The following is a 19,551-nucleotide window of genomic DNA, read 5'->3' as shown; positions in this document are numbered from 1 at the left end:
TTAAGGTAACATAGAGCTTGCAGGCAATCTCCTATAGTTTACATTCATCACATTCACTCACATTTGCTGTAGAGTGTTTTCTATGCCAAATAGCAGCATCCTCTGGCTTGTGGGCCATGCTAGACTAAGGGCAGCAAAGCTGTAGCACCTCCTCTGTCTGGCAACAAAAATACTTACACACTTCCCATCATCTAGGATTGGGTTGATTTCTTTTTTAAGATTGAAAATGTTCTTTAAACATTTGGTCATTATGACTTTTACTAAAAAAAAAAAAAGAAAGGCTGCATACAGAAAGTATGTAGAAATGCTACATTTCTCACTGGTGAGGAAAAATTGCTAATATGGATTTTTTTTCTTGAATTCTGATGAGCACAGAACAAATAAGGGTACAAATGTGAGACCAGCAAGGAGTATTTAAGAGTATGTACCCAGCAGTTTTCAGGGGTACACTGACCAAGGGAGGGAGCAAAGCTCTGGTGAGAGATGCTGTGGGCACAAACCAAGGCAAGGGATTCCTCCCATTGTGACCAAGTGGAGCTCTCCAAGAGCATTACTGGGAGCCAAGAAGAGTTCCCAGGACTGGGGAACTGCCACCATTCCCGTTTTGCCCACTGTGCCCATTAGCACCTGCAATTAGTTTCAGCTAGTCACAGTCCCAGAGAGTGTTTAAATGAGGGTGGGAGTAAGAACAGAAGTTTAAACATCTTTTTGTTTCCAGCGCTAACCAAGTGTTTTATACAAGAATGGATGATCCAGTGGGTGAGATATAGCTTGTCACTTCCAAGATTTTTATTTCGTATCTGTCTGAGTTTGTAATGACTGTAAGACTGAATTTGATGAAAAACTAATTCAGAAGCACTGTTACTGGTTTATATTAATGTTGTTATAAAGTTAACTCTCTCAAGGCTTTTCAGTAGTTACGACTTCTTGTTGACTTGCAAGGATTGGTACAAAAATGAACTGAAAAGAAAATTAAAATGAGGAATAATAAGTATCAACTCTGAAAATACAGCTGGTCTCTTTTGTTCCAGTACCAATCCTAGCATGGGGAATTAAAAGGTGCATGTGTGTTTCCCTCTGTTACAGAGCCACAGAAGCTGTAGGTGAATAAAAAGACATACTAAGCCAAGGTGCAAAAATAATTTTACATGCCTAGAATGCAAAATTTATTTACAGGCTAGAGAGCCAACAGATATGGGATTGGAACAACAGTAAACTTGAATCAGCAGCAAATCAAAAGACAACAGAGTAGACAAATCTAAATGTAAAAAAACCCAACAAACCAACACAAACAAAAATATCAGCAGAAACCTTTGCTCCCTCTAATAACATAGAGTATGACTCATGGGTTTGTGAATTTTGTTGGGTAGTGGTACAAAAATTGTTCTATCTACTACTGACAGATGGTAGGTTTCTCAGTTTTAAAAATATGGAAACAGCTTGATCTCATGTACCTTGGTTTAAAAATAAAGCTCTTTTTATAGCATGTCTCGATTTTGACAACCATACTGTGCAGTAAATATTGGATTCCATGTATGAGCACATTTTAAAAGCCTAAACAAGACTCTTATTTTAGCAGCAGGCTGATCCTCTGAGTCTGTGAAGTCCTCAGAAAGAGGACTCACAGCTGAATGTAATGGCTGTATGTGTTTAACTCCAATGTTTGAGTTGGTTGTGGGTTCAGCTTTGAAATTAAAACTGTATTTCTTTGTTTGGTATCTTTCTTAAATTTAATTTTAAAGATGTGCAAATACTAAGTTATCCATCTTTATGTGACAGTAAGTCTGGAATAAATCTGCAGGAGTGAAATGCAATTGAATCTATGAGTAAAATGATTTCTTCTTTATATTTCAGAGCACAGATAACTCAAATATATCTGTAATTTCTCAGAACAAAAAGTGCTTTGACAATGATATTGTTTGCTCAAAGAATATTTTCATCACGGTTGGAGACACTGAGATTTATTTTAGTGAACCTTCTGAGAAGCAGGTTAGTTATTTTCTTTCCTTTTCGGGTTGCCCTTTAAGATAAGCATTGTAAAGTTACAGCTGTAAAGTAGCATGGTTTTGGAAAATGTCTCTCCGAGTTAACATAGTACCTATGCCTATGTTAACATAGTGTTAGGCCTGGATAAAGCAGTAGGTCCCAGAAAAAATCTTTTTTTTCTCTCTTTTCCCCCCCTCCAAGTTCCATGTGTCCTACAAAGCAGGCTGCTCAAAAGCCTCAAGCAGTTGAAGCATGTTGACATTTGTTTCTTTCCGCTTGGTTTTGAAAGGGAAACTGAAGTACAAAGTTGAAGCAAACCTGAATGATTGAAAAGACAAAATATGAAAATATTAAACAACATTTATAGTAATATTGTTGATCCAGCTGTATGCTAAAGTATTCTTCACTATAAATTTTGTTATTAATTGACTGCTTATCTTTGTAGAATAACTTTATTAAATCTTAATAAATATTAATTTCTGTCAGAAGACCTTAAGGGGACAGGAAAACAAATCTAACTATCAGCTCTGGAAGGCTGGATATTATACTGTGATACACTTTCCAGAACAGGACATTACAATTCTGTGGGATAGGAAGACAATGATGCATGTTAAAGTTGGACCTCGATGGAAGGTGAGCCAAAATGAAAACCCATGATTTTGTGTAGCTGTGTTGCTAATGAGATCACGTATCAAATAACTTTTCACCATGACTAACTTTCCCAGCGATATAGCTGTTTATCACAGTGTTCATCTGCCGGCATTTCCCAGGTAAGACGAGATGGAGAACGTGATTTAATAGCTGAATTTCTGAAGAGGAGTGGTTCTAACACGCATGTTTACTCTGTTGCTCCACACACTGCAGCCTTCCAGATATGCAGTGATTCAGCTCTGACTCAAAGTTACTTTGGGGGTGGGAACAGAGGGTTGCTTTTGAGTTACCCAGTTCACTGCATATTTTCATAATTGCTGAAGTCAGTGGAAACATGAAAGATGGAAGCTTTGTAGCACAGATTGGATTAGGCTGATGATGGAACTGCACCCTGAGGTGTAGTAGATGCTGCTGAGATGAACAGATGGAGTCACATCTTGGGTTTAAATTAAGAAAACAAGATACAGGAAAGGATCTAGACAAAAACTGATATTTAAACCTAACAAGTATACCGTGACAGGGTTCAGCCATGATGCAGGGAAGAATATGAGACTCCTTCTTCTGCCAGTTGCTCTTCACTGTTCCACTCCTACATCATCATCTGCCTTGATGTCTCTGCAACTCAGTCTTCGGGTCCTGGCAGAGTAACCTTATCTGCACATTCAATAATTACATTCCTGCTTTGTCTTAACCATGAACACATGTATCGAGAGGGGGTCTTTTCCAGTAAAAGAAAGTACTCTATGCTAGAATACATATCAGATTTTTTGAGGTGTAAGTCAAAGTTACAATGACCATCTATCTCATCTGGTTTTAAAACAACGTTATTATAGACTTTTGAGTCAATAGCCATAAAATGCTTACTTCACATAAAAGCTGATGTATCAGCCATCAATACACATATTGAAAAATAATTATATTTTCGAGTAAGTTAGCAGGGAGCTGAGTTCTGCAGGTTGCATGCAACAAATATCTCAAGCTCTGTTTCCAATGACTGTTTATTTCAGAGTCTCCTGTTCAGTAAGACAATGTCTGCAGCAGAACTTAAGGAAAAAAAAATAATTAGAGCCACAGCACCCTAGAAATCCAACTCTGTATTTTACTGTTGGCAGAAATATCGTTTTCTGTATGAATGTATATATACTTTTTCCATCAGCAGCACATGCCCCAACACAAAACAGTTGCAGTTGTCTCTTTTGTAAATGCTATTGCAAATGTTCTTGCTGTTGTGAGCCAAAATTAAAGGCAGCAAGTTTTAGTGACAACAACTAGTCAGGCTTCACAATAATGAGGTAATTAGCTTGAACTTTTGGCTTTTGGACTGGATGCACTCCTAAGATTTCAGAAAAAAATATGCCTAGATTCCAGTCCCTTTTCATAGGCAGACTGTAAGAACAGGTTCTGGAATACAGGAAGAAAAAAGGAAAACAAATTTCTATTAAACATTATTTGCAATATGGAACTGTAAGCATAGCAGAGTGTCAGATATTTTCAAAATTTAAGTCAGAGTTGCATTCACCTATTTCAGTTTAAGAATGTTTTATTATATATGTTATTTTTACTAATTATTGACTGTTAATATATGTAAAAAAATAAATCCTTCTCTTTTAGGGTAAACTGGCAGGTTTGTGTGGAAATTTTGACAAATACACTTCAAATGATCTGACTACATCAAACAACATGGAAGTAAGAAATGCACAGGTATTTGGAGACAGCTGGGTATTAGGACAGGTAAGTCCCATGTCAAGTAAAAATTTAGAAAAAAGGATATAAATTTTAATTTATAAATGAACATGTTATAAGCACATGGTGTACAGGGATTTTGTAAACCTGTGGTCAATGTATAAGAGGACATTTTAATTTCTATCTCTGTAGATGTGAAATGTGTTAATGTCTTACATGATAGCAAACATACTGAAGTTAAATGAAACTAAAATATCTCTTTAGGGAAGAAAATATTTTTCATTACATAAGATAATTATCAAAGCTATCTGGATTCCAATTTTCTACAAAATTCGATACATTGTTTCTGATATATTGGATTCACCCAATTTTAAAAACGATAGTGATTTCTCTGGTGTTCAAGGCATCAAGATGAAAGTAAATAAAAGCTGAATGCTGGGAAAAAAGGTCTGGCAAAAAGTTTTTTTCTGAACACTGGAGAAAAAAAGGTGATTTTTTTTTTAGTTACAGTTTGTAAACAGAGGACAAACTGACAAAGCAGTGATGGTGAAGGGGTGAAGCAGAAAAGGCTCAGAACAGCAACAGGCAGAACCCAGCACGGAAACTTGGTTTCTGAGAAGGAAAGAGGCTGTAGAGAGTGGATGACCTCAACTGTGCTTTATAACATAGGAGAATAGGTATTTTATTAATATGTGCTGAGAAGATATAAGGTTTTATAGCCTTGTGAACCCCCTGAAACATCAGTATTTGTAAAGCAGTCCCCTAGTACATCTGTGAGAACCAATTTTTAATCTGTTCTCTCCTTGACTCACAGCAGGAAATTGAACCAAAATCTCTCACCTCATGAAAGAATATGATACCTACTCTGCTTTGGAGTAAAGATTTTGAAGCTTCTCTCCCTCAGACTCTCCCTTTGGATCTATTTTACTTTATAAAATGTTTAAATCGTGCAAGCACGCAAGGCAAATGTGTAGTATTGCTAGTTATACTGCTCATCTGGGAGGTGGTATGTAAAGACATGTGTAAACACTTTGTATGAAGACTATGAATTTTTCTTTTCCAATTTCTCAGTTCAGCGGCTGCTTTAAAAATATGTGTAGTGTTTGCATAGCACACGAATTTCTAGGATGCTGTGACCTTTGCTTATGCAGCCCAGTTTTGCACTTGCCGTTTTCTGGCTATATATATATATATATATATTATTTTTTCCCCCTAAATTGTCACGTAATCTTCTGATCTCTGTGGCTGCCTGAGCACTCAGGATCTGAGTTCAATATCGGCCTCACAGGCAGCATGTGCTCACCCAAACTCGACACTTTGTCTGCCTCTGCAGTAAGCACTAGGGACTTTTTCAGAAAGGACCTTTGGCCTTCATAGAGATGTATCCTGGTCATCTTTTCCGCAAACTCTAAATACTGCAAAGGAGTATATGATAGCTGGAGGCCTAGAACCCAACCCTGCTACTGGCAAACGTGCTTGCTTTGGCACTGTGAAGCATGGGATGCTTCCAGGGTTTCTCCCTCCTGGGACTGACAGTACATCCCCCAACGGCAGTCAGTGTCCGAGCATCCACGCAGGAGGGCAGTGTAGGTGGGCAACTGCACTGCAGCAGAGGCTGTGCCGGGACACCCCAATGCTGCCTACGGATCCATAATTACCCCCTCATGGGCTTCCCTGCTGCACCAAGACAGTATGGTTTTGGGTGAACTTGTGTTTTCCGAGCTGAGTGTTGTTTTGTCATATTTTTCTGTTCATTTGTTTTTCTTCTTGAAGAGGGACTGTAAGAGAAGAGCTGTATCTCAGCCATTTTTGAGTTATCACAATGATCTTTGACTCTATTTTTTATGGGTTGATCTCTTCCTACTGCTGCTTCTTTATTTGAACTTACAGGGCTAAATCCATCCGTAGTGTGACTCCATTTAAAGTCAGCGCAAAATCACCAGGGATGGATTTGGACCATGTATTTGTTTGTGATGTTATAGTTGGTTGCTCTGGTAATGATTATAATGTGTCTCAAAGAAAACATTTTGTCTTTACGCACTGAGCAGACAGCAGGAACATTTTAGTACTTAGAACAAAACACAAAGATTCTTTTTTTGTGCAAATGTTTTCAATTATAACAACAAATCAGGGAAAGGGGAAGATGAAGAGAGCAATTAAACTTTCTTTTTGTTTTCTGGGTACGCAGATATTGAATTATATGATACTATAGTGTACCTGAATCCATGGTCAACACACCTTTGTATAAATGTCTGTGGTGGTTTTGCTTGTTTTTAAGTGCAAGAGCCCAAATGAAACACTAAGACCGTGTGAGGTACATCAGAGCAAGTTCCCTTATGCCAAAAAGGAATGCTCCATTTTATACAGTGATGTTTTTGCACCTTGTCGCAATGTGGTAAGTTTATTAAATATCCCAGATGTGTTCTCCTGTGGGAAAATATTAAAATTCCAGTAATTAATTTCTTCTTGACATTCCCCTCAGTCTGAATGCTGTGGAGGGTACAGAGTAAAGCCCTGCAAGTACCTCTGTGTGGGTGGGCTATGTTTGTGCAGAGTTTCTTGTTCCTTTCAAGACTGGAGCCTAAACATAATAGTGATAACTGAGAGCCATGAGTTAGTAGACTGGATAATCAAGGTTCTGTTCTCTTTAGGTTTTATTTATATCTTTTATTTATGTAGGTAGCTAAATTTTTAAGGCTTTTGTATATATTGTAGAAATCTAAAATAAGCATTTCTGTAAAGCGGCTACAGCTTATGTTAAATGGTTTTATTTTGTTAACTGTCCTGCTCGATATAGAAAGAAATATGAGAAATAGAGATTTCAGCTTCAGAGCTATCACTATTTTTAATTGGCTGACAGCTCACCATCTGCTTATTGTCAAAACTCTGAGGTTTGATGTCCTTGTTTTCTCAATACCTGGCTCAGCCTGGGACTTGAGTACAAGAATTTCCTTAAGTTCAGTCTAGACAAGATGGGGACAATAGTTTGTGTGGGAATCTTTTATTCCATTTCAGTCTACCCTTTATCAATGCAAGACATGCTCTATACATTTTCCCCTATTTCAGTTTTTAGCCCCCCAGATTTATCAAAGGTAGCATATCGAAGGCTTCTTTACACCTGTGCAAGCAAGAACTATTATGACATTTTGTCTCAGACTCTTATTTTCTTTATGACTATTAATACTAAATGAGATCATTAGATGTTCCAGCTGAACCTCCTGACTTTCAGGACTGAAGTTTGATATCAACATGGTTAGGAATTTGCCTGAAAAGGAGGTTGCAGTAGTTTAACCCGAGAGATTTATTAATGTTGACTTTAGTTACTATGTAAAGAATTTTCTGAGCATGTGCCTGAGAACATAGTGATGAGTGTATTTTCAAAGTGGGACATAATAAATAAAAAAGGAACTTTTTGAGAGTTTTTAAGGAGCTGTATTATTATAACTCATAAAGATGCTTTCTCTTAAACATTCATTTTCTATAGGTTATCCATGCTGTGATTAAAATCTGCAAACATTATGCCAAAAATTTAGCATAATTACATTAAAAAATGCATGTTAGTTGCAAAACATGTCCTTCAATTAGTAATCAAGTATTTTCACATGCACATATCTGTTTTGTATGGGACAGCCTGTAAAGCAAACATGTTTCAGGTGTTTTTACAACCTATGCATTAGCATGTGAAAATATGACTCACAAATGTGACGTAAAATGACCTCCTGCCAAGGATACCTGCAGCTGACTGCTGGCTTAATGGGTGCTGAACTGGGTACCAAGAAAAAAAGCCCAAGCAGAGACTGACGCTGGGGACATGGAACGAACAGAAGGTGTAGATGTGGATCTCAGGACATGCTTGGAGCAGTGCTCTAACACTCATTCCCACTGCAGATCCTGCTGTGCATGGAGGCAAGCTCCTGCCCATGGAACAGGCAGCCTCAGAGTTCAGCTGAGGCTGGAAACCCCTGTTTTCAGGGAGACAAAACCTTGCATCTCTGGCTGGCAGTGACTGATGGATTGCAGTTGCCCAGCTAAGCGCTGAACTCAGCAGGGGCTGAGGAGCCTTAACGCTTGCAGAAAAAAAGGTCTTCATAACTCCTGAACTCAGCAGGAGGTTTGACCCAAGGCTCCCAGTTTGTCACAACAGCAGGATGTTGCTGACCCATGAAGAGATGCTGTCCTGCAGACATGAGACAGAGGTTGAGCTCTTTGGAGCCAATTTGTGGTTTGGTGGTTCCTGTGAAGCTATTACAGCCATTTTCTATGGAGCTAAATCTTGTGCCCCACCCCAGTGGTATCCCTATTTTCAAAATAAGAAAAAGAATGAAAGCAAATGGCATCTTTCTCCACTGAAGGCAGAAAAACAGCATTTGTATCCCTGCCAGCTTCTAGCAACCGCCAGCTGAGAAGCTGTCTACATGTTAGATAAGTGCTGCTTTGTTACTGTGATGGTATTTCTGCAATCTGATGTGTGCCATTTGAGTGCTCTACAACTGAGCTAGACCAGAGTCTAAACCAAAGAAAAGCATTGCTTTAAACATTCCATGTGTTGAATAAGAACACTGTTTTGGAAATATTGCTCAACATTACAAAAAATATGATCAAAATCCAAGAAATAGTGTATTGTGTAAAACCACAAAATAATGTGATAGGATTTTAGAGTGAGGACGTGGTTTCTGATCTAATGAAGGTTTACAGGCAAGGTATATTAAAATCTTGGTAAATGCAGAAACATTTTTCTGCAAAATGTCCCCAGCATGCTCAAGCTTTCTCACACCAAAACCACTTCTACAAATTATTACTTTAATTACTTGGTAACCAGAGCTGTAGCTCCTTGCTGTTGTTCATACAAAACTGACAGGATGACTATAGATGGCAGCATTTGCCTTATAAAAACAGAACTGCCAGCTTCAATATACTCCTCAAAATTAATGAACAACAAATGTGTGGACAGACATACTTAATAACAGTCACTGATTGAAATTTTCTCTTGGCCTGTAATGTAGGTAACAGCTGATAATTCGAAGTGTACTTTTTGTATAGGAATGTACCCAAACCTTAGAAAATACCTATTTTTGTGTTAAATACTTTCAGTCAACCCAGAGGTGGTACTCCTGCTAAAAATGGTGCAACAGGAACTTGTACAGCTCATGCAACTAAATCACCAGCCGTCTTTTTTCCTTCCTTCTTTTTTCTCCCCTAGATTGATGTAACTTCTTTTGTGAAAAATTGTCACACAGATACATGCAACTGCAATCTTGGTGGGGACTGCGAGTGCTTGTGTACCAGTATTGCAGCTTATGCCCACAAGTGCTGCCAGCAAGGAGCAGTGGTTCACTGGCGATCTCCTTCGCTCTGTGGTATGTACCTGGATTGGCCTCACACCAGAACTCATCTTTGAGGCACCTTCGCTCTTTTGCTGCCCAGTAACAGAAATATGCCAGAAGCAAGTGGATAAAAATGTTCTTCTTCACATTTTTCAAGCTGTTTGTGTGTTAGCTGTTAGTCTTACACAGCCAGATTTGCTGTCTTATTGAAGAGGACTGGCTGTACTCAGGGTGCGCCAGCGCAGAGACTGTTGGAAAGACACTGGTCTACCAGATCTGAGGAACGTCCAGTGGTCTGTGTAGGGCTGCAAAAAGATTCTGTCCATTCAACTTTTCATTGACAGTAAGAAGCATTCTTGGCTGTAGAATAATTCATGCTTCAGGTCTGCTGTCATGGCACATCTATTTAAATACAGCTGTATATCACTGAACAAAAGCCTAAGGAAATAAAGTCACTGACTGAAATACATTATGGGAAATTAAGCTTCCTCTCATGAAAGTAAACTTTACACTTTTAGGATGCAGATATGCATAGATTCTGCTGTTACTTGGTAATAATAATGTGCTTGTTTTCTTTTTCTTTTAGCTTATGACTGTGAATATTACAATCAAGGTATGTAGTATTTGATATTGCTGTCTTTGATTCATCCTCATATTTATGTACCTTGCTGAATACACTTACTCTTCATGTTTCCTAGCATACCAGCTAGCTATATGCTAGAAACAAGTCTGTACTTCCCAGTTCCAAAATTGAATCCATTTTTATGAAGCATTTATTTGCAGATAATTCCCCACATTGACCACTCTAGAATACAGAAGGCATCTCTGAAGTACTGTTTTATCATCTTTCTTTCTGTATGATGCTATTTTGAGATGGTTATCTTACACACACATGCACACATGCACGCCCACCTCTATTTTGTTTCTCCTTTAAAAATGAATACTCAAGAGACATTATTATTATATCGGTTCACTCAAACTAACCCTGGAAGAAAATCATAAACATTTCTGTCTTTCACAGGTTAGAATGATTTTTACTTTTTTTTTTTTTTTTTTGTACTCCTCATTTGGGTATGTGAGTTTAATGAGCTCAGCAAAGTTAGCAAAAGAAACCCCCATGGGCCTTTCTGCTTTATGTCCAGGGACAGAGGCAGCATGGAATCAAACATCATAGTTGTAAGCAAAACAACACATCTTGCATGTCAGATTAAATATGATACAATGCTCACTGCAAATAAAACCCTTCATAGCTTGTGCTGAGAAGAACTTCTGTCAGCTGCAGCAGTGTTGGAGGTTCTCTCTTTCCTGTTCTCCCCATTCCCTAGGGCAGGATCACATAGTCACAATCCCTCGAGCTCACTGGACCTTCAAATCCATTAGGAAGGAGAGATGACTCGTAGGAGCAGCCTGGAGTGTTGTATATTATTTTGTGACACATTCCTTATTTAATATCATTATGTCGTTATACTGACTTCTTCTCTCCTGTTCTGGTATGGATAGCTAAAATACTGTTCTTCTGTGCAACATCTCATGTATTACTTGAGATTTGTCCTATATAAACACAAACAGACAATCCTACATTAGTAAGGAATTCAAATGCGCCTATTAGAAGGTTATACATGGTTATTACCATTTGAATTCTCACTTCACTGAACTAATTGCCTTTGGCACAGGGAAATTCAAGTCCTTTTCTGCAAAAATTATGGGGTGGATATGATGCATCTCTGATGATACTGAGTTGAGATTAAACAGAGTAATAGTTAATATGCTATGATTTTTGGAAAAAAAATTAAAAAGCCTCATAAATTTTATAAACATTTGTCACACTATGCAATGATCTTCCAGGTTTTCAGTCTGAAGTGGCTTACTTTGTTTTATTTTTCTTTCTTTCATTGAAATATAAAAGAGATTGCTCAGGTTCAATTTAAAACTCAACTAAATTAATTGATGGGCTTTTTCTTTGACTTGGTATATGTTAAAACATTGCTTCTAGTTTTAATGAGTGAAGTCAGTGGCCCAGCTGTGTTGAATGATCTTAGTAATCCCTAATGTCTCAATTAATAACCTCATCATATTCATTGTGGGGGTGGATTAATGTACCATGCAACATACCTTGGCAGTCAAGGAGATGCTCTAGAAGGATGTTACCTTGTGCTTGTACTGTAAATTTCAGAACTGGGACCTATTATATTTTGAAATTGATAGGTTTCATGCACAGGTCTCACAAATATTGTACTGTAAGGAACATTTCCTTAGAATGAGAATGGTATTAATTTAACAGACTCAATTCCTGTGGCATCCTGTCTTATACTTGTCATACTGTATACATATACATACATATATATACGTATACTGTGCATGTTCTCAGTGGGGAGCAAGATATTGAAAAGGAAGGGAAACGACTAAATGCAATGATATGAATGTGACTTTTGATACATCTTTTTTAGTGACTTTCATCCTATAATGAGCATCACATAGCAGATGATTTTTTTTCCCCTCCACAGAGTCTAGCCTAGTACAGTAACAGCATGTAGATCTTGCTGGGTTTAGCTAAATTCCCCTCATTTCTTTGCAATAGGGAATTTTGTCTTATTTAAAAAGTATAAGGTATACTGGTTTTGGCTTGGATGGAGTTAATTTTCTTCATCTAGTTAGTATGGTAATATATTTTGGATCTGTGATGAAAATAGTGTTGATAACACACCCATGTTTTAGCTACTGCTCACAGTGTCAAGGCCGTTCCTGGTTCTCACACACTGCTCCACCAGCAAGTAAGTTGGTAGTGCACAAGGAGCTGGGAGGGGACACAGCTGGGACAGCTGACCCCAACTGCCCAAAGGGATGTTCCATACCATGTGACACTGCAGTGGTTTCCCCCCCGGCTGAATGCCAGGTGCCCACCAAAACCACTCTATCACTCCCCTGCTCAACTGGACAGGGGAGAGAAAATATAACAAAAGGCTTGTGGGTTGAGGCAAGAACAGGGAGATCACTTGGCCATTACCATCATGGGGAAAAACAGACTCGACTTGCGGGGAAATTTGTTTAATTAATTACCATTCAAATCAGAAAAACACTTCCCCCCCCCCCCCCCCCTTCCCAGGCTTAAGTGAATTCCCAGTTTCCCTACGTCCTCCCCCTGAGTGGCACAGGACAACAGGGAATGGGATTTATGGTCAGTTCATCACATGTTGTTTCTGCTGCTCCTTCCTCCTCACACTCTTCCCCTGCTGCAGCGTGGGGTCCTTCCCACAGGAGACAGTTCTCCATGAACTTCTCCAATGTGAGTCCTTCCCACAGGCTGCAGTTCTTCACAAACTGTTCCAGTGTGGGTCCCTTCCATGGGGTACAGTAATTCAGGAACAGAATGCTAGCATGGGTCCCTCGCTGGGTCACAAGTCATGCCAGCAAACCTGCTTTAGTGCATGCTTCCCATGGGGTCACAGCCCCCTTCGGACACCCCCCTGCTCTGGTGTGGGGTCCTCCATAGGCTGCAGCAGGACAGCCTGCCTCACCAAGATCTTCACCACAAGTTGCAGGGGAATCACTGCTCAAGTGCCTGGAGCACCTTCTGCCCCTCTTTCTTCACTGACCTTGGCCTTCTGCAGAGTCGTTGCTCTCACATAGTCTCACTCCTCTTTCCCGCTCGTGCAGATTTTGGGGTTTTTTTCTTAATCTGCTATACCAGAGGTGCTGCCGCTGTTGCTGATTAGCTCAGCCTTGGCCAGTGGTGGGTCCATCTTGGAGCTGGCTGGCATTGGCTCCATTGGACATGGGGGAAGATTACGGCATATTCTCAAAGAAGCCACCTGTGTAGCCCCCCCCCCCCCCCACCAAAACCTTGCCACACAAACACACTACAGATGTCATGCTCAGCAATAAAAAAAGGGGGGAAAGTTTGCTGGGGCTAGTGTTGGTCAGGGTCCAGCTGGGCATCGGTCAGCTGGTGGCGAGCAATTGGGGTTTTTTGCATCACTTTTCTTGGGTTTGTTTTCCTTTGTTTCTTTGTCTTTTTTAACTTACTAATCTCTCTTTATCTCAACGTATGAGTTTACAAGTCTTTTCAGTTATTTCCCTCTGATTCTCTTGGGGAGCAGAGTGAGCGAGCGGGTGTGTGGTGCTTAGCAGCCTGCCAGGGTTAAAGTTAAGAACAGTGGTGTGCATGTTTTCACCATCAAGTGGCAGCAGAACACCTTTCAGGACTAGGATGGCTCCTCTGATTCTTTTTTTGTGCTGCATGATGTCAAACTGTTGATTATTTATGGAAACTTTATCAATTACAGCTCACTTCTCCTTTTGCTCAAGTCATAGGCAAGATGTTGGTTAATATGTAGGGATAAGCGTTCAATGATTTAGAATAAAGAGCCTTTTTAAGATACATTGTCTCACCACTTCTTTGAAAGTCGTCATTTTGTGGCAAGCTTGTGGGCTTCATGTGTATATGAGCTCCAACATATTTTCTATATAAAACCAGTAGTTATTTCATGCAGTTTTCTTCAGAAATTGATGTTTAACTTCTAGCTGAGCTAAATCTCATTATTATGAGAATTCCTTCCCTCTGGGAAGAGTCATATTTGAAAGGAGCTGTCTTAGGTTGGGAAGGGGTTCAGTCTTTTCACTGTAAGGATTAAAAGCTTTCACAGAACTTACACATTTTGTTTCTTACTCACAAGGCGAGGTTTTAGGAGTGTGCTGCTCTTGGTTCTTTCAATGCGATATAGTGGCAAAGATGGATGCTGTTGTATCTGGATGAATCCCTGTGAGCCTTTCCAGCCCAGCAGAAATAGCTCCAAGGGTTTGCTGAGGGGCATGGTTAGGCCAGCCCTATTTTGGCAGTGGAACCAGCTGAAGCTGTTGTCACTGTTACATCGGCATGAGCTTTTGAATGATGATGTGGTAAATCAGACTGGAAAAATCAGCTGGTAATTTTTCAGCTGGACCACTTCACTGCTGAAGCACTTAGGATGGCATAGTACATGGGCAGTAGGGGGGTAGGAGTGAGTGGTTTGTGGGAGAGGATGAACTAGACAGCTTCTTAAGCAATATTGCTGCCAAAAGTTGAATTATGGCTGAATTTGAAAACTGTTTTGTGGAGGTGAATTTCCTTGTAGATCTTAGAGTAGCTTCAGTGTCTATTTGGGGAATAATATTAAAGTTGCTCTGTTGTTCTTTCAAAGTATAGAAATAAGGACTTGTAAAAGACTGCAGACCATATCAAAGCAGCCCAGATTGCTTTCTTATGCAGGTCATTTTGTGAGGACAGCTACCCACATTTTTTTGTGTTCGCTTTGTATCTGTCGTATTCCGGGCAGCAAGCAAATAAGGGAGTACACTGAACAGATAGATACAGACCAGATCCAGCATAATACCTTGAGGCACTGAGCTTAGTATTTGATTCCAGGGATGGTGAAATATTTAAGGCAATATATTATGTCAACAAAGACTTAAGTTTTGTATGTTATACAAGAAGGATTTTTCTTTTTCTGTTTGATTTTTCTTCCCTTAGGTCTTGGTGAAGGACCCTATATTTTGGCAAGTTATGGAGAGAACGACACAATTATAGGAGCCAATGTGTCCAGTAGAAGGATATTTCCTCTGCCTAGAACTGGAGCATATGAAAATGTATTTTTCAGTTTCATGATTACTCCAGGTCTTTTCAAAGATAAAGATTTATGTAAGTGTTTTCAACAATTTTGCTAATGGCAATTCATATTTTTCAAACTATAGGAATTATTTTTCCTGCATCTTCTAAATTAATCGATATATTTTTAGTTATTAGAATAAGTGAGGATTAAGTAGCCAATTTAAAAATTGAGGAGGAATACTGATTTTTTATTTTTATTTTTTTAATATTGGAAAACCCCACTGTCAGCTTTAAAGCTGACTTTTCAAAGATTGTTTTTGGAATATTGCAAAATACAAGTGAATAGAATTCCTTTGTGAAAAAAAAATTAATTAGTTTTTATATAATTGGAAACTGAAAAATTTGTATCTAGCAAATATCAACATGGAAGGTACATGCAGGATTTTTTTGTCTCCAGTAAAATCACTTCTACTTTATCTTTTCCTCTTTTTCATGACTTTCAGTGGGCTATAATATGTGCAACTTAGAACAACCAATCTGTCTCCTGCATTGTTAGTGAGCAGCATCTCTACACAATGCAGAAGGGAGTTTCTTAGGTGAACAGCTATTCCTAAGCTCTATTTTTCACTCACCAGAGACTGATCCAAACTATACAAACAAAAATAAATATGTATTTTTCCTTCTTCATATATACTCCTGTCTTCATATGCATTGGGTTTGTGCCAATTGACTCAATACAGATTTTTTCAATGCTTTCTCATGGATTTTAATTAGTTGAAAAAGTCTCATACCCTCAAAAATCAACATAGAGAAAGGCTGTCTTCACTGTAAGATTTGAAACTATATTCACAGTTGACAGTTTTGCAATGGAGAAGTTAGGGTTTTAGATATGATTTTGAAATAAGAAAGTACATAGAACAGAAGAATTAATTCAGTCTTGTCAGTTCTCCAACTGACATAAAGTGGAAGTAAAACATTCATTATATCAGTGCAGTACACATGTAGTTTTCACATCTGTAAGGAATAAGATAGTATTAACCTAGATTAAAGATACTTCAAGATTTTGTTCAATTTGAAAAGCAAATATGAAGTCAGTCTTTGTCTGAGTTCTTAAGTTTTCAGAGAATTTTCTCTACCTTTGATTTTTGACATGGGTAGAGCAAATAGAGGGTTGAGTCTTTTATTTGGCCACAGATTTTCTTACTGTATGGCTCGATATGACTGTAGGTAAAAAAAGCTTGACCTCAAGGTGAAGTAATGCATGTTCTTACAGTATATGCATGATGTTATTTGCTATTGGAATTTTGGTACAGTGAACTATCGGGCAATTGCTCAACTTTGATAAAAACCTTCCAGTTTGAGACTGCTTATGAATCATTTTGAAGGCTGGTAGCAGTAAGCTGAATGTAGTTTTGATCTAACTGATTAGTTGTCTGGTGGCCCTGGAATATGTGATCATTTGAGATCTCCTTTAGACCCTGCATTTCTAACTTTTTTTTGTGTTACATACAGCTGATTTTTTTTTTTGGTGAAAAGCATTTCTATAAAAGGAGCCACTTAACAGCCAATATAGAGATTTTAATCTCACTTTTAAGTTGTTTTCTCTGAAAATCTTACCTTTTTTTTTTTTCTTTTTCTTCTGTGAAAGCTCTCTCTCTTGTTTCCCTTGAATCTGCTGAAAGACCAAACTACTTTCTGTACGTACACGACAATGAAACCGTTGGGTTGGAACAGTGGCAGGCAAGTGCCTCCTTTCGGAGACAGGCCACCTTCTTCCGCCACCAAGGTCTCTGGAGTCCAGGGCTCAGTGCCTTCGAACTGCACAGTAAAAAAGGCTTTTTCATCATTCTTACCTCATCTGGTGTTAAAGTGGCAAAGTATGATGATTCAGAAGAATTCAAACGTTTGAGTAGCTTTAGTATTGAAGGTAAATTTTGCATAATGCCCAGGGATAAGTATGTTTTTTTCTGCTTGCCTTCAGAGGACTTGTCTTTCATCAGCAATAGTAACAACTTTTTATCCTATTTAAAATTATTATTCTGTCTTTGTCTTCCATTCTGCCTCCAAATGCTATTATTTTCTAAGTTTTGCAGCTATGATGATCACTTTATCTTTGAAATATATTTTCATTGTTTTATTCTTTCAAAATGAATGTGGCATGTCACAAAAAGATGCATGTTAATATTTTGTTAGTGAGCTATAGATAGCTGTTCTTTTAAATGAGTGGGGTAACTGTATTGGTTCTGCAACGAGCAGTACCTTCACCAGGTTTAACTGATTTTTAAGGTTTTTAAACAGAATATATTGTAAAAGTGAGTAGCTGTTTGTATCCTTGGAGCTTCGGTGTCTTTTAACTTAATTGAATGTCAAATACTTCAAACTGAAAATGAACAAAACCTCACCTATTTAAAGTTCTTAAGAATTACTGTACTTAGTTTTTATTTTTTCATTTTTTGGAAAAACCCAATGTACATTATAGAAAAGGCTACAAATTTATAGCTTTTTGACTACACAATCAATAAATAATACCTTTTCCTTCTTCCTCAGAACTCAGTGCGTCTGTGCCTTATAGAAGAATGTGTGAATGGCGATACGAATCCTGTGCTAACCCTTGTGTTAAAACATGCAGTGATCCTGAAGGAATAGCATGTAAATTCCTTCCTCCGTAAGTAAAATTAAGCTCATATTGCTACTGTAATTTTTTTGTAATACATGTATACCATATGCATTCTGAAAATTACTGCCGCTGTCATATCCATTCCTTTCCACTCATTCAAATGTCAGTATCACTCTTGTGAGCAACTCTCAGAACTCACGTGAAAATATCTGTAACAAGCCTCTCATTTCCCACAGTATACATTCCTGGTTACATGTGATCTTCCAACAGAAGAATAAGCGGGTTTGCATTTAGCTCAGGGGTTAGCTTCTGGTAGTTGTTAAGTAGAAAGCTATTAAATTAAATCAAGGCTATTCCCTTCTATGGATTGATATTCACATCCTACATCAGCATCCCATGATGCTGTAAATGACTGTATCTTTCTGGTGTTTACAAGACAGGGAGCAAAACCTGTAGGAATAGTACGGGCGGACTATGCCCTCTCCTGTCAGAGGAAGGAACTTTATACTAAGAGATGCTCATTGGTATGACCGTGAGGGATTTCACACGGCTGATGTTATCTTGTTACTTAGTAACAAGATTTCCTGCCTCCTCAGATCTTCGGCAGCTATGGAACCACAGCAAACTAAAAGAAAAAATGCCTAAAACCTCAAGGTGCGAAATCGGGTGGAAAATTGTATTTTAAATTTCAGGCTACCTCCCTAGGCATACGTAGTTTATGATTAGGAAAGTTAGTAATATTGCTGGTTTTCTCTGTTGGTATTCTTAGCTTTTTCCATATAAGCATACTGGTTGTTCATATCATGATTTTCTTATTAAAAATCTCCCAAAAATGAAAAGTAAGGGAATTGATGGACTTGTCTACACTCTCCTATGCTGAAAGTGCACAAGAATGAGACTTTCTATGGAATCTGTCTAAGTATTTTAACATCTCAAATGTACATATTTGGGTAAAATGGCAGTCTCGTAGAAAAGCTCTTCATCCTATGGAAAACCTTTCTGCTTAGGAATCTGAACTTCCACCTGGTTGTGGAAGAAGAATGGTCCAAAGTTATCACGTTTGTCAGCCTATGCAAAAAAATGATTAACAATATAGAAACAGAATTGTGCTGTTCAATGTCTTTTTGACCTTAAAAAATGCCTCAAAATGCTGTCTTCACCATTACTTGGAAACTTCTCAGAACTCTGATGGGGAAGACATTCAAATGTTTCATTTTGCCAGAATAAAATAATAGAAGATAATTTCTACCATGGTTTTAGAATTAACTATACAATATTTTAAAGGGTTGAAGGATGCTTGCCATACTGTCCCAAAAACATGATCCTTGATGAGGTCACACTTAAATGTGTCTATCCAGAAGACTGTAAGTATGTTTTATTATATTAGTCTAACCCTATAAATCACTCTAGAGATCATAGGAAATATTTTAATCAAATGTACATAGATTTTTTTTATTAAATGCTTTACCAGAACATCCTTCTCTTGAAGAATGTCTCTGTAGGACATAGACTCCATTTCCAGTCATCCAAAATAGATCTCCTATATCCAAACAAGCCATTTCTAAAGCTGAATTCTTTAATTTGTTTAATAGTGTGTTAAATGTAACCTTTTGTGATAGTGTTATACTCACCACAAGTATGTTTAACTATATACTGCTAGCATATCATATGTATATGAGAGAAAGATCCCAAATGGAAGAAATACT

At 38.2% G+C, this 19,551-nt stretch overlaps 1 protein-coding gene across 1 annotated transcript in view; it reads left to right on the top strand.

The window, feature by feature from the left end:
- LOC101916701 (otogelin-like protein) overlaps positions 1-19,551 on the top strand; it is a 100,549-nt gene that overhangs the window by 50,297 nt on the left and 30,701 nt on the right. The window contains exons 26-35 of the mRNA XM_055807692.1: positions 1,855-1,989; positions 2,473-2,619; positions 4,249-4,368; positions 6,599-6,715; positions 9,521-9,677; positions 10,231-10,257; positions 15,151-15,318; positions 16,877-17,155; positions 17,776-17,893; positions 19,130-19,209. Coding sequence (XP_055663667.1) covers positions 1,855-1,989; positions 2,473-2,619; positions 4,249-4,368; positions 6,599-6,715; positions 9,521-9,677; positions 10,231-10,257; positions 15,151-15,318; positions 16,877-17,155; positions 17,776-17,893; positions 19,130-19,209 — 1,348 coding nt within the window. The remainder of the gene's footprint in view (positions 1-1,854; positions 1,990-2,472; positions 2,620-4,248; positions 4,369-6,598; positions 6,716-9,520; positions 9,678-10,230; positions 10,258-15,150; positions 15,319-16,876; positions 17,156-17,775; positions 17,894-19,129; positions 19,210-19,551) is intronic.

Source organism: Falco peregrinus, chromosome 6 (assembly GCF_023634155.1).
Source record: "Falco peregrinus isolate bFalPer1 chromosome 6, bFalPer1.pri, whole genome shotgun sequence".
Classification (NCBI taxonomy): Eukaryota; Metazoa; Chordata; class Aves; order Falconiformes; family Falconidae; genus Falco; species Falco peregrinus.
Note: the sequence above shows the minus strand (reverse complement) of the source record. Positions and strands in the feature narration are given on the sequence as shown.